The sequence below is a fragment of the Anguilla anguilla genome, chromosome 14 (assembly GCF_013347855.1).
Source record: "Anguilla anguilla isolate fAngAng1 chromosome 14, fAngAng1.pri, whole genome shotgun sequence".
Lineage (NCBI taxonomy): Eukaryota > Metazoa > Chordata > Actinopteri > Anguilliformes > Anguillidae > Anguilla > Anguilla anguilla.
The window spans coordinates 10,688,923-10,715,236 of record NC_049214.1 but is presented as its reverse complement, the minus strand read 5'-3'; the positions used below and the strand labels follow the sequence as shown (position 1 = coordinate 10,715,236).

The 26,314-nt window shown below is 44.0% G+C and overlaps 1 protein-coding gene across 12 annotated transcripts in view; it reads left to right on the top strand.

The window, feature by feature from the left end:
• The window catches only part of mast4 (microtubule associated serine/threonine kinase family member 4), a 149,144-nt gene that overhangs the window by 111,618 nt on the left and 11,212 nt on the right, over nt 1-26,314 (top strand). For 9 of the 12 annotated variants that reach the window (XM_035390067.1, XM_035390068.1, XM_035390066.1 and 6 more), the window contains 19 exons: nt 933-1,002; nt 2,854-2,932; nt 5,380-5,534; nt 7,441-7,516; nt 8,245-8,454; nt 10,887-10,988; nt 11,306-11,438; nt 13,682-13,743; nt 14,409-14,500; nt 15,115-15,323; nt 15,901-16,039; nt 16,649-16,781; nt 17,793-17,958; nt 20,572-20,673; nt 22,220-22,342; nt 23,009-23,118; nt 23,832-23,956; nt 24,790-25,007; nt 25,641-25,841. In XM_035390067.1, coding sequence (XP_035245958.1) covers nt 933-1,002; nt 2,854-2,932; nt 5,380-5,534; nt 7,441-7,516; nt 8,245-8,454; nt 10,887-10,988; nt 11,306-11,438; nt 13,682-13,743; nt 14,409-14,500; nt 15,115-15,323; nt 15,901-16,039; nt 16,649-16,781; nt 17,793-17,958; nt 20,572-20,673; nt 22,220-22,342; nt 23,009-23,118; nt 23,832-23,956; nt 24,790-25,007; nt 25,641-25,841 — 2,505 coding nt within the window. The remainder of the gene's footprint in view (nt 1-932; nt 1,003-2,853; nt 2,933-5,379; nt 5,535-7,440; nt 7,517-8,244; nt 8,455-10,886; nt 10,989-11,305; nt 11,439-13,681; nt 13,744-14,408; nt 14,501-15,114; nt 15,324-15,900; nt 16,040-16,648; nt 16,782-17,792; nt 17,959-20,571; nt 20,674-22,219; nt 22,343-23,008; nt 23,119-23,831; nt 23,957-24,789; nt 25,008-25,640; nt 25,842-26,314) is intronic. The other 3 variants (XM_035390074.1, XM_035390063.1, XM_035390065.1) reach the window with 2 other exon arrangements.

The following is a 26,314-nucleotide window of genomic DNA, read 5'->3' as shown; positions in this document are numbered from 1 at the left end:
GATGGAGGGTGGTATAACACAACGGAACTTTCTTGCTTATTTTGGAGCAGGCGGCCTGTCGTCCTTATTTTTCTCTCTATTCAGCTGGGAAGGCAGAGAGGGATGCAGGTAGATGGGATCGCAGTACAGAGAATCCCTGGTCGCACTGGGGGATTTGTGCAGGGGTTGAGGGCAGACCGCCCTGCAGACTGCAACACATTGCCCATAAATAATAAAAAAAATAGTCAAGTTTACATACTTTGTATGCTTTTATGGAGCAACAGACCCCAAGTCCCATTCCTGACCTTTCCAAATTTTGGTGTATTTATCCCTATTAAAGAATCACTCATTTGTAAGGAATTTGCTGGAATATGGTGGATAGTGATAATGCTTACCAGCTGTGTGTGTTAATCCAATGCTGGCTAATTGTGTGTGCTTTTTGCAGCCAGAAAAATCCTTTGACATTTTGTGGAACTGAGAAATCCTAAGAGGGTGATTTTGCATTGTGACATGAACATTTACAGACATAATTGTTGTTTTTACAATACCATTGCACTGTTGCAGTGGAGCAGGGGTGTCAAACTTCAGACCTGGAGGGCTGCAGTGTCTGCTGATTTCTGGTGTATTTCAGCACAAGTAATTAAATTGAGTTATTGTTGGTGCCTGCAGTTGTATAGCTGCGTTCCTACTATATAAGTACCGTGTATTGAAAAAAGAAATTATTTTGGCTGGAAGTTTTTGGAGTGCTGGGAGTGTATCTTCCTTGTTGTAGGTCTGGTAATAATTGGATTCTTGGCCAAGGTGCTTGACCAGGACTGTGTAATTGGACTGTGTACATTTTTGTATCGCTAAACAATAATAGGATGCTGTGGATGAGGGTGTTTGCTAAGCGAGTAAATGAATAAATAATAAGGCGATGTAATTTGATCCCATGCTGTTTTTGAACCACGCAGGAACGAGTCCTCAAGACAGTCCAAGAAATTTCTCTCCGAGTGCCTCTGCCCATTTCTCCTTTGCCCGAAGGTAAGTGAAATTGCGCGGCTATATTGTGTAGTTCCCCTTGTAGCACACTCCGTTTCTGCCAGATACAGCCTGTAGTAAAGTACAGTACTCTTGGGGTAAGGGGAAGGCTCCAGCTTTCCTTCATCACTAAACCTTGCCAAGGTACATATTGTGTGTAATCTACACAATATTGTGAACATGGAATGGTTGATCCTTAGTGAGTCCACAATGGTTGTACTGTATATGTGAATATTTCTTGCTCACATGCTCATTCAAGCTAAAAATGATTGCATTTTTGCTTACTTCTGTCCTGCGTCGGCAATGGCAAACAAATGAATGTACTGGCATTATAGTACATCACCTTAGGGACGGCTTGCATCATTTCTGTCAGCACAATTGCAGATTGATATTTACCATCATTCATGTATTACAGTCAAATTTATAATCACCCTCGGAGTGCTAGTCCTTACTGAAAAGATGCATCGATGTTCTGTGCAGTATCTTCAGTGCCTGAATGAAAAACTGTTAGTGTGTTCTCTTTAGTGTCCTGCCTATACTACTATATAAGCACTACAGTATATGCAGCATACAGTGTAGCTTCTGTGTAGATCCTGATTTTCCATTGAAGTGTCTTGGAGCAGAATAATCAGTGGCTGCAGCTTCATAAAGTTTCATCTTTTGGTCTAAACCTCTCAGCTCAGGAAATGACAAAAGAGTCTTTAAATGAAACACCCTCTGATGGAATGTTCTCAGCTGCTGCTGTTGTCTAAAGCACAGAATAAAATGCATTGAAAGGCTTTGAAAACCAAGAAGGGGGACAGCATGTGAAATGTTTTGACTTAATCCAGTATGTTTTGATTTGAAAACAAAGAAAATCAGGGTCAAGAGTTCTCTTTCATTCTGTCAGAAGTTTGGTGATAAAGAAGGCGAGAATATTGAAAGCCATGCGCCTCTTTTTTGAATTCTGTGGTTCGTGTGGACTCTCTCCCAGTTTCTTAAGCAGCTTGGAATGAAGTTTTCTTTTTCTGTCTTCCCTCTTTTACTCCCCCTTGTTCAATTCCTATTTCTATTGTGACTCTTTGGTGCTATTCCTCAGTAATGGCCACAAGTCTGACAGGTAAATTTGGACTGGCCCTTTTAACATTTGTTGTGTCCTTTCGGCTTCAAATTACTCTGAAACCCATGTTTCCTAAGTATGTACATGCATGTCCAAGTACACTACACTATATAGTTTGTGCCTCTGCTAGCACTAAATGCTATGCCCCTCCAAGAACTAATACTTGTCATTGTGTTTCATAATCCTCTTTGCTGACAGATTAATGCCACCTGTGAATATTTGTGTTCCTTCCTGTGTTATCGTTTGTTAGTCTTGTCGAACACGCAGCTAAGTGTGTCAATAAGGCACAGATTAGAGAACATAAACTCTTTGTCAAAGCTAATGTGAGGATGTTGAAGTGATCTTGTTAGATGTTAGATATCCATTTTGAAATCCTCAGGGAAGCAATCACCTATATGGATCTGAGTTATGGGAATACCATGATGGTAGTATAATTAGTAGCCACAGATTGAGCACTCACAGAAAATTGTTTAGAGCTCTGTGTTCCAACATATTTTTAACCTCTGCTCCCCACCACTGTTTTTACTTCTACTATCTTCTTGCCTTAAACTGCGTTTTTATCTCTTGTGTCTATGCCATATGGGTTATATTTGTTTTTATCTTCGCAGTTGAATTGTGAGCAGGGGGAAAAGTGCCCTCTGAACAGAATAAACTGTTATCACTGATTAGTCAGTATTACAACACTGATTTTTTTTGCACTGTTGTACTGTGGCAGAGCCTTTTGAACACACCTGCCATTTTTATTCTGTGTGCAGGACTGATGGGCGACGCTGGTCTCTGGCCTCTCTACCCTCCTCGGGCTATGGGACCAACACACCCAGCTCCACTGTCTCTGTAAGTAACCGCCTTTCGTCCAGTTCGTCCGCAGACCTAGTGAGCAGAAACAAAGGCTAGTGCTTGTGGCAGATGCTGTAGAGGCCTGAATCATTGTACAGTAAGACTTTAGTTTCCACAGTCCGCTGTGGTTCATCAAGCACTGTATATTTTTGCTGATTATCAGGCTTGAGTCATCAGATTTTATCAGTAATTTGACAGTGAGGTCTTTGCAGTTGCAAGTCTTCTCAATAATGGTCTCAAAATGTTCTGTGTGCAGTGAAACTTGAAGTGCTCTTTTTTGCATTTACTGTATAGTTTAAAACAATGATAGAACCCGCAAGAAATTGTTTATGAAATACTATTACAGGGATTGCCTCCAGAAGAGTTGCTGCTTGTCATCTGAGTGGCAGTTAAAACTTTGACTCTACAGAAGAGTAAATCACACACACAGCTATCACAAATGTTTATTTTTTCCCAATAGTTTTTTGGCGGTATTATCTGAAGTGAAACGTTTGCAAGAGAGTCGCTGAATTCCCAGGGCCCCTACCTAACTGCTCTTGCCACAGTGCTGTCTGTCACGTCAAGTAACACCGAATTAAACGTTGATCAGAAAGCGTGTTTTGGGTGGTGAGCCGTTTCGGTTGGTCGTATCTGTAGATTGCGTGGCAGCGACCCCCCCTTCGTCTTTAGGAACAGACACTCGTGTGAATATCTGGCTCACGCCGCCAGAAGCGGTGTCGCGGGATGACACATTTTGTTTTTTTTGGAGCCGGCCGCCCGATTCGCAGCCAGTCAGCCCACTCTCACCCATCCCTGCTGATCTGTTTGCTGTCAGAGCGAATCTCGCGCGGAGGAAAACGGCAAACAGTCTGACAGAGAGGCGCGGGCAAATCGGCACACGTCCCTGGCCAGGACTCCGGCAAACAAATATGTTATCGGCAGCCTTGTGTACGTTGGCACTTCTGATCACGAGAGACTGTTGCCGGCACTGGCAAAACTGTGACGATGTTTTTTTCCCTGTTTTATTTGCACGAGAACTGAATTTCAACTAAGTAATAATATGTAATACCATTATAATCAGAAGTAAAAGTGACCCCTTTCGCTTTCGAATGAATATTTTGCTTTGAGCGCTTTGATATTGTCAGTTTTATATTCACTTGCTGTGTAGAGTCGTGTGCCTCCTAACTGAATCACATTTTTATAGGACAGATTTTATTAGGGGTGCTCCACATGTAAATCAGCCCTCAGCCCTATCCATGTTCAAAATGCTGTGATCGGCTTATGGGAAGCAGCAGTGTTACTAAAGCTAGGGAGGTTCAAACCTGTTTGGCGATTTTTCAGAAAGCATATTTGTACATTTTTTTCGTGCATAACAATATAAATGCTACAATATATAATCAAATAACTACGTATAAATCGCTAACTTTTTTTTGGTGCCTTTTCCCTTCTGAAATGGCTGTAGAATTCTAAATCCTTTAGAGTGCTTGCAGCTGTAACGTTTTTAGGAAACCTAAATATATATATGTATGAATAAATAATAACCGATTAACATCTAAATAACTGCGCAGTGAGTTTTTCTTGTTATAAAATGTGTAGTAATGCCTTCAATGTGGTTAGATTTTTATAATGACCCCATTCATTTTGGTGAAGTGTTAAGTGCAGGCACCAATGCTTGTAAACAAAGTCAAATTAACTTAATAATTTATGACTTTTAAAGTTAAAAAGTGACATCACTGTCAGTGCACTTTTGAAAATATTTAATAGCTTTATCTACTCTAATTTAGTGTATTTCCTTGTTAAATGACTTGTTAAAGTGAGCACAGATGCCAGTCGTATGTTTGTGTGTGGAAGGCCCATTGTGATTGCATTGCGGGCAGAATATTTTCTGCTCCCTGTGACAGCAAAGGGGTTTGTCTTCATTGTGCTTGCACACAACTACTCTCATGTTACGCCAGAGCTTCATTTGATTCAGAAAGCCTAGTACAGTAGTGCAGTGCGTGGAACGTTTGAAAGAGGTTGCGGAGTAATGGAGAGAAAGAACTGGACATGTATTGAGTGTGAGTTGTTCAGATAATGGTTCAAACCACATAAGACACTAACAGTATGTTGGAAAACCATTAGCACCTCGGCTCGTAAAATGAATGATTTCATATGAATTTGGAGTAGAATGGTTATGGCTAGAATGTGTAAAAAATAATCAGACAGAACGGCTTCATTTTTGTGAGCCTTATTTTACTTCCCTGGCTAGTAAATGGAGCGCGGTCAGTTAGAGGTTTTATGACACATTACAGATTGTAAATTGCACTTCACCCCAGTGAAAATCCACACTGGTTGATTACACATTGACTAATTTGCATTTTTCCCCTGGCCATGCATTTTCCATGATATTGGACAAACGATATAATCTTCAGTCTCTTTCTCTTTTTTTTCTTTTCTCGTTCAATGTATTTTCATTTCATTTCCAGTCGTCCTGTTCATCACAGGAGAAGCTGCACCAGCTGCCGTACCAGCCCACTGCTGACGAGCTGCACTTCCTGTCCAAACACTTCTGCACTGAGAGCATCGCCGGGGAAGACAGGAGGAGGGCCACGCCCATGCGCCCTCGCTCCCGCAGTCTTAGGTATCACCGTGACAACAATATTTATAATTATTTGATCGTTAGATTGGTTCATTCCTGAGCAAAATTACACTGGACAGGTGTACCATAAAAAGGGACATTATGTGAGGTTTTGGAATGGCCAAATATGGCTGAAATCTCTCAGGAAATTTGGCAGAGAAAAATGACATCGTCTTACAGCCAAGATGATGTCTGACCTCCTAATTGCTGCATTAGTCAGCTGCTATGATTTTTATTGGCGTTCTTTTGTGCTATCATATTAATTAACTATATTAATAATTGTATTAATTATAGTCATTTTAAGGGTGCAAATGCTAGCTCTAACAAAAGGCACTGGCACCAAGCTTAAGTGCAAATGCGGTGCAGTTGTAAAAGAGGCTGGTTCGATAGGAAAAATGAACTGTTGGTGTGATGGAGGATTGGTTTCATTATGGCCAATCGGATCACTCCGTTTCCCTTTTAAAACCCCGCCTTAGCGCAACAACTAACTGTTATTATTGTCATGGCGAAGCGCAGAGAACGAGAAGCTCTGTTAAGAGCGTCTCTACGAATCATTTCTTGTGATATCAAAATAAAGGCGAATATTTGTCATTTTCATATTTATTTCACCCTCATACAAAATATATATTCCATTTATATGCCAGTGGTCGTTTCTCTGTTTTTTTTTTTGCTGTCAATATTTGTTTAATATCACTGTTTGAAATAAACAAACAAAAAATATCACCACTTCAATTAAGTTTACTTTCAGATAAGCACTTGATGAGGTGAAAGTACACTCACTCATGCATTTTTTACATGCATTTATACACGGATTTAGCATTTTTTACACCCATTTAGAGCTGTTATATACAGAAGCAATTCAGGTTAAGTATCTTTGTCAAGGGTGCAATGATCCTAACTGGGAATTGGTCTGGATTTATACTGCTACTGCTATATCATGTAGAATGCAGCACACTACAAAGAGTACACAGACTTTCTGAGGGCTATTTTGTAATGTACCACCTGACCAGTCCTCTGAAATGCATTTTAAACTTTCTAAAGGTTAGCTCAGTCATTGACCTAGCCCTGTCAAATGCACAAATAAAAGCAAGTTGTAGACGTTTTCTCAACTCAATGTCTGGTGTAAGCAAATGGAGGAACTCATACAACGTACCATTATGTACTCCATTTGACTGTAGTGTCAGTAGAAAAAATGAACATAACAAGAACCAATGCACCTACATGTATTTAACAAACATGTATCTAACCGTATTTGAGGCATGTAGAGCTGGTCTCCCACATTCCTTGTGTCTGTCATTCAAATAGCTTACATTGAATAACTCCATACAGGTGCAATGCCTAAATAGCTGACATTTGAGTCCTTATTGCGACGCCCAGCCCATGATGATGCAAATGGGTTTACCTGCAACCTACGAAACTACCAAACCCAACACAAGCAACAGTGTTCCGTTTGAGAGAAAACCCTATAAGGGGCCCTATAAGTCTTAAAAGAGACAGAAGTATTTCCTATATACGCACCTGCAAAATAGACTTTGCCAGATGGACAATCTAAACCAGGGGTCTCTAACTCCAGTCCCAGAGTGCCGCAGTCTCTGCTGGTTTTCGTGATTTCCTTTCAATCAGCAGCCAATCATGGCCTTGGGAACAAGGTGTGCAGACTCTTTAGCCAATCAATGACTTAAACTAAGCACTTAAGTGCAGGAACACATCAAAAACCAGCAGACACAGCGGCCCTCCAGGATTTGAGTTTGAGATCGCTGATCCAAACGGTGGCGATGCGTAATATACACTCTCCCTCTGACAGACTGTTATGCCTGGATCACGCTATAGCTGTTTCACTTTTTAATTCCGCTTCCTGCAGGATGAGTAACACCTCTGCCCCAATTTCCCCTCTCCTGTGATTTTTCAGTCCTGGAAGGTCTCCGTCGTGCTGCGATAATGAGATTATTATGATGAATCATGTCTACAAAGAGAGATTTCCGAAGGTAAGCAACTTCAGCGTTCAGACTGCTTCCTGCCGTGTTCTTATTCAGTTGGAATGGCAGGCACAGTATGCCGTCCACCAGCTCATTGGTTGGTCGGGTGAACCCTATGCCTGTACAGGACGTTTCATATGAAATACCTGTTTTTGATTTTGTGTGTGCAAACTGTTCCTGAAAAGTGGTGCACAGATGTGTGATAGTCTTTGCCCCATTTCCAACTTCCAGATATATATGGGGCCGTTGGTCAGTCCAGTATTTGTCTTTGCACAGAAGCAGCGAGTCTTTAGGCCCTGTGCCCCAGTGCTTGCTTATGTGTATTGTACACTGCATGGCTATACATGTATGTTTATGGACGCATGGACATTTAGAGAACTGGGCAAACTAGGTTAGGGAACTGGCTTTTTAACTCAAAGGCTATTGGTTCAATTTGCTGGTGGGGCATTGCTGTTATACCCTGTGCAAAGTTCTTAAACCAGATTTCTTTAGCAAACATCAAGCTGTTTAAATTGATTATATGTAAAGAATCTAAGCTGTGTGAGTCACTCTGGATAAGAGCATTTGCTAATGCCCAAAATGTATGAGTTACCTTTCTGTACTATGGCCTCCTGTCTGAGTAATGAGTAATGGTTTTTCTCTGTGTCACTCTGTTTCACTCTCTCTCTCTCTCTCTTTTCTCTTTCTCTCTCTTTCTCTTTCTCCGCCTCTCCCTCTCTCTCGTTTTTGCTGACCAGGCCACGGCTCAGATGGAGGAGAGGATCCAGGAGATCATCCGCACGCATGCCCCGGACAGCGTGCTCCCGCTGGCCGACGGGGTGCTCAGCTTCGCCCATCACCAGATCATCGAGCTGGCCCGGGACTGCCTGGAGAAGTCCCGCCACGGCCTCATCACCTCCCGCTACTTCTGCGAGCTCACCGACAAGCTGGAGCGGCTCTACCAGGAGGTACTGTCCTTTAGCTTCAGCTAGGCTGGGGGCTGCCCCAGTCCTAAATTAAAAAAAGGATAAAAACTAAGGTTCAGAGATTAATTATTGTGAGATACACCCTTACCTGTCATGATCAGACTGTAACAGGGCTGCCAAATCAAAAACCCCTCCTGGGACATGCCAGACATGGCATGTTTCCATCCCAACGCAGGATACTGTACAGCATCCAAATTTGGTGGGGCTCATTTGTGTCATCTTTGGGGCTAACAACACTGAGGTTATCATTATGGTGAAGACCATAAGGCACGGCAGCAGCAGTTTTGACTTGGTGAAGGTGGGGTTCATGTAGGCAACAGGGTATATAATAGGTGGCCTTTTGTAAGGTTGGAATGGGGCTATGGGGTGGGGGAAGGGTATCATGAGCAGCACTCAGACCTGCTATCTTGTGTTGCTGTGTTTTTCTTTACTCAGTTACACTATCGGTAGTAGTAGACAAGGATTAGAAAAGTCATTAACAGACTGAAGGTCATTCCAAGAGGGTAGACTGTCTGAATGACATCATTCAGATCTACTGAAGATGTCTGAGTTTATCTCTCAGACTGGGGCGAAAGCTGAGTTGTTGTTGAGCATCATAAAGGGATCAGTTCCGTCTGAGCTGACAGACAGCTTCAGGAGTGTTTGCAAAACTCTTTGGATATGGAACATGCAGTTATGAGCATTCTCATTTTTTGGCTAGCAATTTTATAGTTTTTTCAGATTTGCATGTTGTGATGAAAGAACATCTAGCATGTTGGGGTTTATGTTTTTAATGTAGTGAATTCAAATCGAAGGTCTCAATGTTTGGAGGATGCAGAGAATGTTTATGTGAACTCTGCATAGGTGGGTGCAAATATTTAGTGGTTAATATTTGTAGATTTTTATATGCCAAGGCTATTGACTGTCATGACATTTCAAGTTAATTTCTGCTCATTTATATCCCAAAGATGATGGAACAAGATAAATTATTACCTTCTTATATTTTTATCTGTCTTCCGGGATGCATGAAATGACTTGCAATTGGATTTATAAAATCATATTATCTGTATAATTGTTCATCAGAATTGAGTAATTCCATGAGATTGGAACGGTTGCAGCACCCAGGGTAAAGACAGACGGGCAGACTGACACACGCACCCACACACCCACACACACGCACCCACACGCACACACCCACACACACACGCACCCACACACCCACACACCCACACACACGCACCCACACACACTCACACACGCACCCACACACACTCACACACGCACCCACACACACGCACGCACACACACGCCCGCACGCACGCACGCACCCACACGCACGCATGCACCCACACACACGCACGCATGCACGCACGCACCCACACTCACATACACACACAGACACACACACACACTCCCACCACTCAAGTACACCGAACACAGGTAGAAAGTTACAGCTGTGCAGTTTAACCCCCCATATTTCATCTTCTGTTGTTGTCTTGATTTATGTGCAGTTTTAGGAGAACCTATGACCACCTGACTGAGCTCCATTATAAATCATTAAAGCACACAATGTCCGGGATGTGTTGCAGGGAGGGAGACATGCTATTTTGTACATGTATCTGTGATCTTAATATACTTCCTGGCCTCGGTTACAGAATGTCAGTTCAGAACCTATTGAAAGCTAGCCTGCCCTTGCAACTGCTAAAAACGACCCAGGAACAATAAAGGAATGCAGAAAGCCCCTCTGTATTTAGTGACAGATGACTGGAGGGCGCAGATTGCTCTTCATATGAGAGTCAAGAGGGCAACGTGCATTGGGTGCTTATCTTGGATCTGCTATGAGGCCATCAGGATCCCCTGATACCCCTGCCCCCCCCCCCCCTCCCACGTCAGGCGCTGACAGCTTGTGTCTGTTGTTGTTGCGTCACGGTCTCGTGGTGGACTCCCTGTTGCCGTCCATCTGACTGCTGTAACTAGACCCGCCTTCAGGCTGGCACCCTGGAGGAACTGGGTGACATCACACTGGGTCATGTTGACTTCTCACTCCGAAGTGCATCTTGCCACATTGGCACCTGAAACGGGTGGAGAAGCTAGCAGGGTGCTTATTTTTGAGCCGCATCAAGTTTGAAGCTTTCATTTCGAAACCCCGCTGACCCCCTGAAACAGGAAGAATTTTCCTGTCTGGAGTCTTTACCGTCTAAATCCAGTGTTTTCTTTGGTGTTGGGTCCCCTTTGTGAAGGTTCAGTGTTCTTCCCCTCAAAAAAACAAAATGAGAGAAATATCGATCCTCATGGGGTCTGTACTTCTGAAATGCAGCTCATTCTGTGTTTGTAAGCCCCTGATGTGTCCTTCCCTGCAACTGAGATAGGTCAGCCCCAAAGGAAACTGTGAAAATGCGGAAAGTTTTCAGAGCTGCTCTTTCCTTTCTCTGTAGTCCACCGAGCGGTCAGAGAGTGCGGAGGTGACCTTCATCAAGGAGCTGGTGAAGAAGATCCTCATCGTCATCGCCAGGCCCGCACGGCTCCTCGAGTGCCTGGTGAGTCCGCCCTTCCCTCTCTGTGCCTGCGTGAGTACACACAGCGCGCGTCACTGCTGCTCGAGTGGCTCCTTGGCTTTCTGTCAGCGCGCCTTTCTGACAGCACCTAACGAACACAGACATCTGCCTGCTCCGACCGTGACACGCTGATCGTTTGGGATCAGCAGCGTGAAAATCCTCAAGCTTCCACAGTGGGGGGGGGGGGGGGGGGGGGGGGGTAGATGCAACCACTACAGAAATATGAGATGAGCAACGAGCATGGCTTTAGTAGTCCATGAGTGTGCTCCAACGGAGACCCCTTTTCCTCCCCCCCGCAGGAGTTTGATCCTGAGGAGTTCTATCACCTCCTGGAGGCAGCGGAGGGTCACGCCAAGGAGGGGCAGGGCATCAAGACGGACATCCCGCGTTACATCATCAGCCAGCTGGGACTGACCAGAGACCCTCTGGAAGGTACAGTGTGCATGTGCCTCGTCGTGGAAATGCGCTACAAAGCATTTTCACTTACAGTGGCGACAAAAACAATTTCTCGCACAGTGATGACAGAAATAAAAAAAAGCCATAGCTGTGTCTGTGTGCACTTGCCCGTGTGTATCTATTATGGTATCATCAGGATTACTCAACCCTGTTCCTGGAGATCTGCCATCCTGTAAGTTTTCATTTGTAGTAGTAGTTTCCCTACTTTGGCACACCAGTTTCTGCTAATTAGCAGCTCAACAAGTTCACTACCTGTTGAAGAAAGTGTGCTTTGTTGGAGTTGGGGTGAACATGCAGGATTGTAGATATCCAGGAGCAGTGCTGGGCAGCCTTGGTATCATCCTGTGTGCTTATGTTACCACGCTTTGTCAGAGTAAGTCATCATATAGATATTATGTTTTTATGTGCTCTGCTTGAGAGCACAAATGAAAGCACTTCACTATACGACATCCTTTTCTTAGTCTTTTTAAAAATCTGTTTCTTTTTTATGGCGGTCTCACTGGTCTACCGATAAACCCTTCAGGGTTTTTTCAACAGCCTGTGCATGTACATTTCTCATTTTTCTGACTTGTCTTTGAGTTTTATAAACTTATGAATGACCAAAAAAACAAAACTGAAACTGAACTTAATAGCTAACAATGTGGAGAAGATAACACGTCCAACGTGTATACCTTCTGGTAAAATCACACAATTACATTATTGTTCTCTTACTGTCTTGCCTATGGGCTGTTAAAGTCAGAATTAAGTCTGAATGGCATGCCACTGTCTTGCCATGTTTGCCTGTTATGAAATCACCAGAGTTACAGTAATGGATTGAGGTGGAGTTGATTAAGATGAAGGTGTTGCTGAAGAATCTTATTTTGAATGTATTATTTGACCTCTTATTTCTAAATCTGTTCCTGGTTCCTGACTCAGGGGCAGGAGAATAGCACCAGCAATCATTTATCACATTTTAATTAACTTCTGACACTTTTGTCTGTCTGTAAAACTCCCATTGTAATAACCTCCAAAACCTGTCAAAATTGACTCTGCTAATTAAAAAAAGCTAATTATACAGTCTTGGCAATTGTCCCCTCTACTATCTTGAAATTCACTTAATGAATGCCATTATCACCTCTCAGTTTGGAGGCTGTGAAGCTGTCTCTTCATCAGTGCCGTTCTATTTCTTTGGTGCTAACATTCGGTATACTGTACTCTTAAAATGGGATGGTGGATTCAGAAAAAAAGTCTGGGAATCCATTTTCTATACAATGCACTGTGCTTTTTTCTCAGTCAGACTACTGCTGGCAAGAGGAATAGCATTTTCTGCGTTGATCGGAAAACCAATGTTCATTACGGCTAATTTTAAATTATTGTGGTCCCCTTAACCCTCCCCTCCCCCCACCAGCCCTGCATTTGGTTAGCCCATTTGTCCTTATAAAGCTTGCCTCCCAGTAGGGCCGTTTCCGTGCGTTATCCCCAGGAGTCGAGCCTGTGTTTTCCTTGCCCGGCTCCTGGAATGGTTTCAGATCTGTGGAATTAAAAAGGGGGGCAGCTGTTTAACAGCGCTAATGCGTCAGAAGGTCTCCTTGGGAATGGCGCAATGGCCTCTTTAAGGCAGCTCTGCTCTGCTCCCTCCTGCTGCTCATCCATTGCTAATGTGGTGGGGGTGGGGGGGTGGGGCTCTGGGCTCATCCATAATGCCCGTTCGTTCTGCGCTTTTGGTTTCCTCAGGAACATCTGACATGTGTCTCCGTTTCCACCCCATTTCTCCCATTTTTGGGATAATACGGCGTCAGCTGCTTCTCGCTTATGAGATGGATAAAGCGAAAACGCAGCTCTTTTTCTCTAATGGCCATGTCACGCGGCACTGGCGCAAGGATGCATTTCTGCGAGCTTTCTGAAGGTCGTCTTGCGCGAGTGTGTGCAGCCCGTGCCAACATTTGGGTTCGACTTCGCCCTGTGAGACCAATACTTGTCATTAATGATCAATGCAGTTGCTACAGGCTTGAAACATTGACCAGCCACCAAACAAAACTAACCAAGAATAAAGTCTTGGTACACTGTTTTTTTTTTTTTTTCATACAATACACCAAAACCTGTGACCCCAGAATCCTCCCCGAGGTTCCTAATAAGTTTCTCTCAAACTATTCCAGTGGTGCGATGTGAGATGCTTATCAGTGCACTAGAACAGTTTGTTCCCACTTCTTACACTAATAACACTTGTGTCTGTCTTGTAGAAATAGCACAGCTGGCCAGCTATGACAGTGGGATAGCAGAAACTCCGGAGACGGACGACTCTGTGAGTACAAGTGCGGCGTCCTGCACTGAGGGTCACGTGTGGAATGAACAGGCAGAGCAATAATGAGAGCCTCTGCTGTTTATCAGTCTGTCGTTTGTATAGAACAATTTACGAACAAGTTATCCCGCAGTCCTTCTCAGTGGACCTTTTCAGTAGTTTTCAGGCTGTAGCTTTAAGAGACAGCATGACTCAGGTAGGTTGTAGATTTGGATTATAAGAGGTTTTGAGGCTCAAAAGATTTTTTTGAAGAACTTTGATGTCAAACCAGACAGCATTGATTCTGTCACAAGCCCCTTCTCCCTCTCTTACCTCCCTGTGTGCAATGATGGTTGTGATGGCCAAATCAGTGCTCAGTGACATCACTGTGTTGGCTGCAGCGCTGATGGGCCTTGAAAGTTGTTGCATGTAAGAATAATCTGGATGTAATGTGGTCTGTTGGCGGCCTACTCTCAGTTGTAACACCAAAATCTACCAGAAGTGGTTGGGTGAACATACATGGGAGCCATTTGCATTTCACTGCTTGTGTTGCAGTGATATGCAAATGGCTTCCAGGAACTCTTTCAGAGCTGAAACAGGCCATAATGGATCCATTAAAATGTAAGCGGGTCACATGAGCTGTGATAGTGAAGAGGAAGTGAACATGGTCTGTATGCGTGTCTCTCTAGTCACAGAGTCTCAGCGCCGCCCTGCGATCCCGACGCAAGCCCTGCGAATCAGACTTTGAGATGATGAAACTGATCAGCAATGGCGCTTATGGGTAAGGAGGCTGTTGTATTAACCTAATCTGTTTTCGGAGGACAAATTGTTGAATGCTGATTATGCTACCCCTTCCGAAAGCCGCTGCTTTTGGCACTATATGTCCCGATGCGCACTTGTTGTAAACCCATCCACCCATTCAATTTACATTCACTCACTTCCATAAACAAACACATGCACACACACATTAAACCAAGACGTAATGTTATAAAAAGTGATTCAGGCTTGTAAGCAAAATGGCATCACGTCTGTGTATTCTTGTCCAGTACAGTGGTCATTTCCACCTAACCATCTAATCTACTACTTTGCCCTGAAAGCTTTGTGAGGATTCTCTCCCTGCTAAATCAAACTTGAAAAATTGTCCCATTTAAGACTTTCATACCCTCTCAATTTATTTGTTTGTTCTATCAGCTTCTTGGTTTTCTCTTTTTTTACCTCTCAAATAAATCTGGTTCATGCTTAGCGTGTTTTCATGAAAACTGTTCCAGAACACTGGAATTTTCCACTGCCCTTGTTACAGTTCATCCATATGACCACTGGCTGCATGCCTGTGGACGTGCTCAGTAAGTAACTGTCGCATCGCGCACCTGGTGACACGGTGTCCTCCCCCCTCAGGGCGGTATACCTGGTGCGGCACAAGGAGACCAAGCAGCGCTTCGCCATGAAGAAGATCAACAAGCAGAACCTGATCCTGAGGAACCAGATCCAGCAGGCCTTCGTGGAGCGCGACATCCTCACCTTCGCCGAGAACCCCTTCGTGGTCAGCATGTACTGCTCCTTCGAGACCCGCAGGCACCTCTGCATGGTGATGGAGTATGTGGAAGGTTTGTGGGCTTTTCCCAGTAACGCCCCGTGGCTCACGCACAATGGCACGAGTTGCATGGTATGTGTAATGGTGTAGTGTAATGATTTAAGGCATGTGTGCTCTGTTCTTGGCACTGTTAGTAACTGTTGGTATAACAGCTATGGCTGCAGTGGTTAAGTAAGCCATGCCATGCGGCTCAAATACTTTGGAGGTGAATAAAATGTATTGTTGCTGGAATATTTTTATGAAGTTAAAGTTCCAGTACGGGTGACAGGTTTAGCCTTTTTTCTTTCTTTTTATTGTTGTGCATCCCAGACACTTGCATTTAAATAAGCGCATTGCCAAATTCTCAGAGTAGCAACAGTGTTTCAGATCTGATTTCTGTCTTTTGGAGTGTGACATGCCAGCCTCCATGCTAATCTCTCTTTCTCTGCGTCCATCTCTGTCTCTGTTGCTTTCTCTTCCCTCTCTTTCAATCCGTCTCTATCCCTCACTTTCCCTTTCTCCTCTCTGTCCTCCCTACATCACTGTCTTTCTCTTTCTGCCTTTTTTCTTTCTCTCTCTGTATTTCTCTCTCTCTCCTGTGTTTATCCCAGGCGGGGACTGTGCCACCCTGCTGAAGAACATGGGGCCTCTGCCGGTTGACATGGCCAGGATGTATTTCGCTGAGACCGTCTTGGCTCTGGAATACCTCCATAATTACGGGATTGTCCACCGGGACCTGAAACCAGACAAGTGAGTAAACGCTCCATCCATTCACATTACTGACAGGAGGGATGCTCCAATCGCAATATCGCAGGAGAAAGAGGAGAAATGGGGGCTCTGTCAAAATCCCATCTGTCTTCTTCTTCCTGACGTGGGCATCTTAGGACAGCCTAGTGTTTATCTCTGGAGCAATACAGGGCTTCATTACGAATGCAATTGCATTACAAATGCTGTGGCTTGTGCATTTGTATGATTCTCTCATGGAGCCTCTGGTTTCCAAATGCAAATGTTTTTATGCTTAATTGACTTCTCGTCCCATTTTCTTCCTCTTGAAATTTCCCAGAACGTTTTTAGATTGAGTTATCACTGCCTTCTCTTGCAATTTCTTGCTAAATTGCAGATGTGATAAGTAGTCAATAAGCCAGCATTACCTTGTTAGGGTAACAGAACAGTCAATAAACCAGTATTGCCCTAGCTGCAGTAAAAGAATGGTCAATAAACCAATATTACCCTGGCTAGGGTAACGGAACAGTTGGTAAACCAGCATTACCCTGGCTAGGGTAACAGAATAATCTTCAGTTTCATCTCATTGTCCCTCATGGGGTCTGACTTTCGTTGCTGCACCCTTCTCATCCGCAGTTTGCTGGTCACCTCAATGGGGCACATCAAGCTGACAGATTTCGGACTGTCCAAAGTGGGCCTGATGAACATGACCACTAACCTTTATGAGGGGCACATCGAGAAAGATGCCAGGGAGTTTTTAGACAAGCAGGTATGTCCTCCCCTTCTCTCTCTCTCCTTCTTAGAAATGGACCAAGCTCTAGTGGTATTTGCTTACCATGTTAAATGCACGTTTTATGTAAGTTCTGTAAGAGGAACGTTGACTGGACAATTTCATGCACACACATTTGAATCTTGCTTTTGAGGATTGACTTTTAGGGTTCTGAATGGGAAATACCACCTTTGTAGCCATGTTAAATTGTTATATTGAACACCCACTTTATAAGGTCCCTCTATTATGGAGAAATTAATGGCACTGAGGTACTGTTTCTGGCCACAATAGAATTTTAGCTCATTTACTTGGAAAAAATAGGAGCCCCCACAAATGATATTAAGATAACAACTTTTAAACTGAGAAATTATTCATAGGTTTACTGCTAAAGCAACATTTATTGATGGCTACTTCATTATTCAAACCCAGCAGGACTACTATATAAACAAAAGCCTGTTTCGGTTTCACGGTGTGGGCATCCCCATTTTAGTTTTTACTGGCTTTAATAATGGATGAGCTGGTCTAAATCACAACAGTGAATCTTCTGACATTACTGTTTACAAGGAATGTAAAAGAGGTTGATGGCTTACTGTCTCTTAACCACTGAGTGCAGGCCTTTTTGTGGAGAGGTCCATTAGAATTATTGACAGTAAATGACTGGTGAAAGTGACAAATAAACTGGCTGTATTTTAAAACGTTGTAAATTATGGGGTAATGGTGTGCCTATGCTCTGCAGTCTCTTACAGCTGCACCATCTGCTTGTTGCTGTTGTGTCCCCTTATTTCCACATTTGTTTTCCCAGTACGGCCCCGTATTGAGGTTAACTGCTGAAAGTGATAATGTGGACGCACCTGAGTTACAGTGTCCTTGACTTACGAGCACAGCTGTCTTCATCTCACATTATGTTTGCTGAATTAAAAAATTTTTTTTATTTTTTATCTCAAGTTTTTGATTTGCACTGTGCCACACCGTACTGTACGTCCTGACAAAAGGGTCTCCCCTGCGCTCTAGGTGTGTGGGACCCCTGAGTACATCGCCCCCGAGGTGATCCTGCGGCAGGGCTACGGCAAGCCGGTGGACTGGTGGGCCATGGGCATCATCCTGTACGAGTTCCTGGTGGGCTGCGTGCCCTTCTTCGGAGACACGCCCGAGGAGCTGTTTGGGCAGGTCATCAGCGGTCAGTTCCCTTTCTCTCTCTGTAATTCAGGGGCTGGTCAGGAGGAGAATACTGTTCTTAATTTAAGTTAATGCAATGCATTACATTACAGGCATTTAGCAGACACTCTTATCCAGAGCGACTAACACAACTTTTACATAGCATTTTACACTGTATCCATTTATACAGCTGGATATATACTGAAGCAATTTCGGTTAAGTACCTTGCTCAAGGGTACAACGGCAGTGTCCTACCCGGGAATCGAACCTGCGACCTTTCGGTTACAAGCCCAGTTCCTTACCCACTGTGCTACACTCCGTTCACAATGCAATGCAAAAGAACTGCAGCCATTTTCATGACTAAATGCAGAAAAGATTTGGGAAGCATACTAAGATGTTATCTAACCTGCAACAACAAGGTGCACCGTGGGCTGTTCTATACAATAGCCCTGAGTAAGCCTTTTGCTTGACACAATAAATGACCCAAAAATGCGTCATCGTATTTTCTTGGAAAAGTATATCCGGCTAAATTATTTCTCTGGGGTTCATTTGCAGATATGCATAGACTTTCTAAAAAAAAAAAGAAATTATATTGAGCTCCAATATGCTTACATGTTTAATTTAGAACGTATGTTTCAGTCATAGTCTGTTGATTATCTTGTTTTTCTTTCTAGAGAACTGCCATAGGTAACATTATGAGTGATATTTTCTGACTTCAATTAATGAAGTTATTAATAACTTGTTATTAAGGCAAAATAATGGGATAACCCTTTTTTGTGTTCTGTGCCTTGCCAGCTCTTCTCTTGTATGAATAAATTTAGGAACAGTAAAAAGCATAGTTCTTCTCACTGATTTTGTTTGAATGTCATTGTATTAAAAATGCTTGCTACACTGAGTTTTAATCACAGAGAGCTATAACAAAGGAATATTGAATGGCAAGGATTGCATTTGAGGGTTTGTATGTTTATGTTTCTTCATAGTTTTCTTCAGCTTGTTCAGTGGGTGGTGGAAGAGGGGCAAGAGGCTACTCCCCTGCAGCATTGGGATCAATTCCATTTCAATTCAGTCAGCTCAGGAATTTGATTTGAAAGTAAATTCAGTAACTGAAAAATGGCCATCATTTATGTCAGGCTTTTTATGAAATTTTAATTTCCTGAATTGAAATGGGGTTGACTCAAACTGTGTTGCACGTTGTTAGCTGTATGCCTTTGTCTGAAAGACCAGCTCCTGTGGGTTTAGCACGTGAAGATGGCGCAGCTGCGCTCGGCTCCTGCAAAATGCGGAGGGAAGCGTTCAGTGCTGGTGTTCAAGGCAGCCCAAACTATTTCCAAACGTTAGTGCGAGACGGAGAGCCGGAGGTGATCTCACCATTTCCCTCACCTGCTGTCGCCTCACGGATTCCGGAAACCTCCGGTGACTTCCGTGCGTCACGTGAACAGTCCCAGTTATCTTCCTGATAATGATACGTATCGCGCCTGTGGTTCGCTTCCAGTGGTCTTCTCGGTGTTGAAGTGAGCCTCCCTCCCCAGTAGGACGCTTGGCTCGTCTCATCAATCTCCCAAGTCACACAAACACAGCTCATTAGGAAGAGAACTCCGCACCAGCCGAGGCCGGGGGGGCTTGGCCCTGTCATTATTCCTAACCGTGGAAATTAATGGAGGGATATTAAATTTTTGTTTGCGCTTCTATTTTAACGAGCTGGGGAGTTGAGTGTTAATTAAAGGGATCTGAAAGCGCTGGGAGAGGTTGCCGCGGCCTCGGGGTTTAGATGCATATTCATGTTTCACTTCCAAGTTTGATTAAATCGCATGGCACGCACTGCTGGGGAAGACGGTCGTGGAAATGACTCCATTTTCTGACTGGTTTGTCAGAAAATGCTCATCCTTTGGCCTTTTATATTAATGTGAGGAAGCAAATAATTCCTTCTCTTTTTATCCCAGTGAAACTGTCAGATTGACAAAATCAAACCCACTCCCCCCCCCCCCCCCCAGTCTGTAAACTGCATATTTTATTTGTGTGGTTGTTGTTTTTGAGGTTTGTGAAGACCTGAGTGACAATACGATAAATATTCAGCAGCCATGGCCTTGTGTACTTGCTCTTTTCGGAAGCATGAAATGGTGACCTTTGTCATCGAGGAGAGAACGACCCAGTAGCCCCTTCTATTGTACGGAAATTAAAAATTAATTGGCAGTGCGCCTTTTGTTTTTGAAGCAAAAAATGACGAGCGTCTCCCGAATAATAATCATCAGCCTTTTGACCTTTTTAAACCTTTGTGTCCACAAAATTTATATTCTTTTCATGAACCCACTCAGAAGGCCACCCTGCCCTGCTCACCCTCTTATGAGAAATACAACCTGAAATATTAACCTGCTTAGTGAAGGCACCTACTGTAAAAATAAGTCTGTGTGTGTACACGTGTGTGTGTACGTGTGCATGTGTGTGTTGCAATTTACAATAATGCCACGTGCTTGGGACAGGGCAACACATGTATTTACAAAGTAATATCACTGATGATATTGTGTTATTATAGCATACATACATACATAAATGTAATATACATGGTAAAGCTGTGAAGTAGTCTGACCATTGCCATCGTATTGGGACTGACAACCTAATCTCTGTTTTCATGCACCAGATGAGATCAATTGGCCAGAGGGAGAAGACGCCCCGCCCTCTGACTCCCAGGACCTCATCACCCTGCTGCTGCGACAGAACCCTCTGGAGAGAATGGGCACAGGTTAGCCACGCCCTTTGTGTTTGGAATGTTCTGCACACTCCTGCCCTGATGCGGCCCCTGACAGCCCATGGAAGCACAGGGATGAAGGAGAAATGAGTGAAACCACTGTCTGGGTGTCGCCCTATTTTGCCAGTGTCAAATGACGTGATGGAATTAGCTAGATTTGAAAGTTTGTACAATTTATTCCCCATACATCTCTGCACTCTGTTCAGTTTTTCATGAAAGGAGCTGTCATTTGAATGCACATTTCGCTGCAGAACAGTTCACCCCCTCTGATTTGGCATTGCAGTTTCAGATAAAGCAGGGATTCTTGCTACCGCTTGCTTCCCACACCCAAGATTTATGAGATTAATTACCCGGTCTGATGTACATTTCACTCTCGCTGCGACTCTTAATCTTGCACGGAGATCTGAATGCGGCACGCTCCAGCTCAGAGACGTAACCGCTTAGAAAATAAAGACCCCGATTACGAGACAGGATGTCTGGCTATATGAAGGCCTGAGAAAGCGCACAGGCTGGCCAATTAAAAATCAGTGCTGTGCATTGGCCTTGAGTAGGGAAAGGCTCTGCTGCTAGTCAAGTCAAGTCAAAGTTTATTTATATAGCACATTTACAACAACCACAGTTGACCAAAGTGCTTGAACAGACTTTAAATACCAAAAATGAATATGAAAGTAATAAAAATAAGAATAAAAGGAAGCAATAAACATGGTAATAAAAGAATTATGTCGAATTATATAGAAGATAAAAACAAGGTGACAAGCTCAACTCGAATTGAATGCCAACGAGAAGAGGTGGGTCTTCAGCAGCGACTCAAAAGACTCTAGGGTCCGAGCAGTTCTTATGTGGAAAGGTAGGCTGTTCCAGAGATTCGGGGCAGCTACCGCAAAAAGGCTCGGTCAGAGCGCGAGGAGGGGTATCTGATGAGGAACTCGGGCCCGTAGAGAGCACGCTCTGCATTCTGAGTGGCCGCCACGCTGCTACGGGTCCGTGAAAAGAACAGCTTCTGCCTCCTCAGCCAAACTTGTGATTAAAGGGCCGAGACCAGGGCGTGGGATCGGGCCAGATAAGGAAAGCGCTCGTTGACTCGCTGCACGACTTGCTGCATTTTTTTTCCTTGTTTGTCGGTTATGGTAATTGTCCACGGGGGGGGTTACACCACGAAGTCACGCCATGCCATTTTGCGTGCCAGGCGCTGTGTGCTTTTAAAGCTGACCGGCGGCCCCCAAAAAGAAATAAAATTTAAAAAAAATCAAGAATGTTGCTAGTTTGCTTTAGAGCAGATTAAAGTTATAAAAAAAAAAAAAGAGCGACTGGACTTGCCCTTTGAAATTACTCCCGACCGGATCTGCATTCAAAGGAAAGTCCTTTCTTCCTGAAAGGTCACTCACAGGAAATTGGTGTGCATAATTTATGGCGGTGATATCATCGCTGGGCGCGGGCCAGCAGGATACGGGGGGGGGAGGCACGGAGTCGGCACTTAGCCCGGCGCTGTTCGATCTCGACCTCGCCGGTTGAGGTAACGGCCGCGTGTTTTCGTCCGCAGGTGGGGCCTACGAAGTGAAGCACCACCAGTTCTTCCACAACCTGGACTGGAACAGCTTGCTGCGGCAGAAGGCCGAGTTCATCCCCCAGCTGGAGTCGGAGGACGACACCAGCTACTTCGACAGTGAGTCCCGCGCGTGTTAAAACATCTGTCTTCATCAGACACAAGTTGAAAAAATGGCCCCTGCCGTTTACCAGATCTGGGTCAAATAATTTTATTTTAAAATTTTAAAAAATTTTATAAATTTTAGTCTTTAGACCAGTAAAACTCAGATTACCGACAACTTTCACCGATATTGTGAAACATAATTCTTCTTTCATGATTGCACCTTTTGGGAAGTAACACATTTTGTTGAAAGTTCTCAAGGCTCCACAGAGTTTTTTTTGTGTTTGGACCAACATCTGAAGAGCATTTAAAATATGTAGTTGACCAATTTAATCCAGTCCCTGCCTCAGTAATGCGTTAGTGTCTTTTCAGTTTGGTTCAATTTCTATTCGGTTTTGTAAATTAATCACGGTTTTCGCTTTGGTTTTGTTACATTTTTTAAATATGAATGTACTATGAAATAATGACATTTGAAATTCTTTTATTGAAATGTGAAACTTTATAAACGCTGAATGACAATTTAAATAATCGAACCAACGTTGATCGATTCATTATTTAAACATCAAAAAAAACACTGAAACGTCAGGCCATAGTGACCTGGGAGCAGTGTTTCTGTCGAAAGGTTGCCTTGTGGGCAGCAGAGTAGAGTGAGATCTAATGAGGGATCTGATTCCACCCTCATAGCTCGATCTGAGCGGTATCACCACCTGGAGACGGAGGAGGAGGACACCAACGACGAAGACTTCAACGCTGAGCTGCGCCAGTTCTCCTCGTGCTCTCACAGGTTCTCCAAAGTGAGTCTTTGTTCAGCTGTGAACGCATTTACTGCGGCTCTGCCGCTCAGGCATGTAAGCTTATGTATTTATGTATTTATGCATAGTGTGTAATATTTATGTATGATGTACTTATGTGTTTATGTATGAAGTTAGACTTATGTATGTATGAGTTTGCGATTTTGCCTGGCTTGGCATTGTGGACCTGTACAGTGAAACCTATTAAACTGCGTGCAGTTTACATTATAGTCGCGCATATTACTGTGGTCCATTGTAAATGTATTGTCCCTCAGAGAATATTCAGTGAAATATTTGCCTCCTTTCTATTTTCTGTTATGTTGATGCTGCAAAACTTCGCACCTGCCTGCCAGTTCAATTTTCTTGGAACATTTTTGTACCTTAAAGGGCAGATTTAACAGAAACTGAAGAAAAAAAAACAGTCAAGGTTGTGTGTATTCCACAGGCTAATAGTAGGTGTACAGTCATCTGTCTCTGTTATCAGGAAAATGTGCATGTTTGTGAAAACAAAACAAATTATACCACTTAAGAATGTTTGGAGTGATCAACATCTGTTTAACATTCTTCTCTAGGCCCTCATGCTGATGAGAATTAGGCGCCAGTGTGCAATCTCTTCCTGATCGTGGTGTGCTTTTGGGCTGGAGTGGTGGTTGTGACCTGCATGTGTAGTCTGTCTCCATTGTCCCTGATGGGCCTCTGTTTTTTGGGTATAACAGGTGTACAGCAGCCTGGACCTGTCCCGTGGGCAACTGGAGGAGAAGGGCGAGCAGGAGGAAAAGAGCAAGAGTGGCAGCCCACTCACGGTGGACTCCCTCAGCTGGACCCCAGAGTTCACCGAAATGTAGGTCACACAAAAAAAAAAGTCTTACTTCTGACAGACTGAATATTGGCCTGGCTGTGAACAATCGATCATTTTATCTCACTTAAAAAGAAGCGGCTTTAGTCACGCTTTTCCGCTTATATTGCAGTGTAGTGCAATATTTAAGTTGAGGTGATGTACAAAGGACATGTGATAGGTGATCCTCAGGGTGTGACTTTTAATACAGGATGTTAAACAGGATGTTACTCTTTAAAAGAGCACACCTTTGGATATTTTGATGGTGACATCATGTGTACTGTTAAAGGGATAGTTCCCTTTCTGAGGTTGTTTGACATTGATACACAGTTTTATGATACGCTTGTTTTCAATTAGCCTAGGCAATCTTTGTTTGCGATGAAGGATATGTTAGATATTTACAGATGTTTCTGGCTCTACATTTCCAGGTATAGGGAATTCAGGGGTTTGTGGAAAAATATACACTTAAGTCAAAAGCAGCTTTTATGGTGCTGTTGCGCCTCCAGAATGTTTTCTTTGGTATATTACCCAATTATTTTACAAGAATGAAATTTGATATTATTTTGGTGGAACTATTTCCTCTGGCAATCTTCTGTGCAACCTGAAACCACAAGAAAAGAAGATCTGGCATAAAAAAGGATATTTATCATTGGGAAGAAAGGCTATGAAATGTATCTGTTCATATGTTCCACCTCTGTTGCTGTACGAGCTGCTTTTGGGTGTATTGTCCTGCTGTGGACCACGCATCCCACAATACCTGTGGCAGTGTATGGACTTTTCTGTGTGATCATTTTGTCCTTTTACCTGTGTTCACTGTTTTGCCACCCCTCCCCCCACAGGCCCTCCCTGTCCCACTCGTCGGAGGTGGAGAGCGCCAGTCTGAGCCGACGCTCCGGGCTGCTCCCAAAATTCGCCATCTCGGCTGAAGTGGAGGAGGTGGACGGGTCACTGGGCGGGGTGGACTCTGGCAAAGTGGCCTTCACCATTGGGGAGACGCCTCAGGACGAGCCCGAGGCCACCACGCCCGGCAGCACCCTGAGCGGCTCCACGCTCTCGGGTACGATGGACACGTGCCGTAGGAGCCGCTAATGCTACATGGTCCTAGAGTAGAACTGAGCATTATGGAGAAGATTAAATGAATGACACTGTGAGGCTAAATTACCCTATGAACAGATGCAAGCTTTGCGTTGTGGTCAGATAGGCAGACTTGTAAACAGTAGCTTGCAGGTTCAGAGCTGTTGCTCCCTTTAGCAAAGCACTGACATGAAATTGTTTCTGTAAATAACCAGATTTATGAATGGGCTTCATGTGAAAATGTAAGCTATATACACAAAATCACCAAGAACCTCATATAGTACCTTGGATTATTCTTATAATTCACTCCTGACCTCAAAGCAGCCGGTTGCTACTTGAATGGAGTTAGTTTCAAAAATGCTCAGTGGGCAAACTTTGTTACAGAAAGAAAGAATCATTACTTTCAATGGATAGAAATATATGCAGCCGCAAAATGGCACTAGAAAATGGAGGCGTTCCGAAATCATGTAAAATAGAAATCTTTGGAGATCTGCATGTTAAATACTTATAATAAGTAATTTTAAGTGTTTGTAAATCAATTTCAAAATTGTATCCTTGTGGTTTTTAATCCATATTTTGGCACTCTTCACCCTTCTCTCCACCCTCCTCATCCCAGTAGGCAGTTTCTCGGAGCACCTGGACCAGCTGCACTCGAGGGGCGAGGGCGTGGAAAGCCCCGACGCCTCCTCCAAGACGTCGGGGGACCTGGGGGCCCTCACCGCCGGCGCCCGATCCGACGGGGCTGACAAGCAGAGGATCACCAGCAAAGTGCCCAAATCCGTGTCGGCCAGCGCCCTCTCCCTCATGATCCCGGGAGGTGAGCGAGGAGAGGGACAGCTTGGGCTGGGTTAGAATTTGGAGAAAAGAGAGCGAGAGAGAGGGAAGGAGGGGGGATGAAAGAGATAGAGAGGACGGCATGAAATTGCATTTTCGGAGTGTGAGGCTCCCATGGGGCAGTGCTTCGCTGAAGCGTGGCGCGATGATGCCCTTTGGGATTCAAGACTGGCAGGAGTCGCCCCCTGCTGGACACCTCGTGCTGAATGCATGCACCTTCACGCTGCGGGTTTGAAATCCCATCAGTCTCGGCCACAGCAGGGGAGCTGGCCCAGAAACAGCGTCTGTTTGCTGCTGCTGAACCACTTAGAGGAAAGCTGTTGCCTTCACGGCCAAATGAAATTCTGTTTGTTCAGCTCCCTGGGTCTGATAATAGAGATGGCGTTCCGTGCTTGGCACTCAAATAGCAGCTGCACACACATTTTCAGTGCATTTTGGGAAGATGATCCAGCTCTT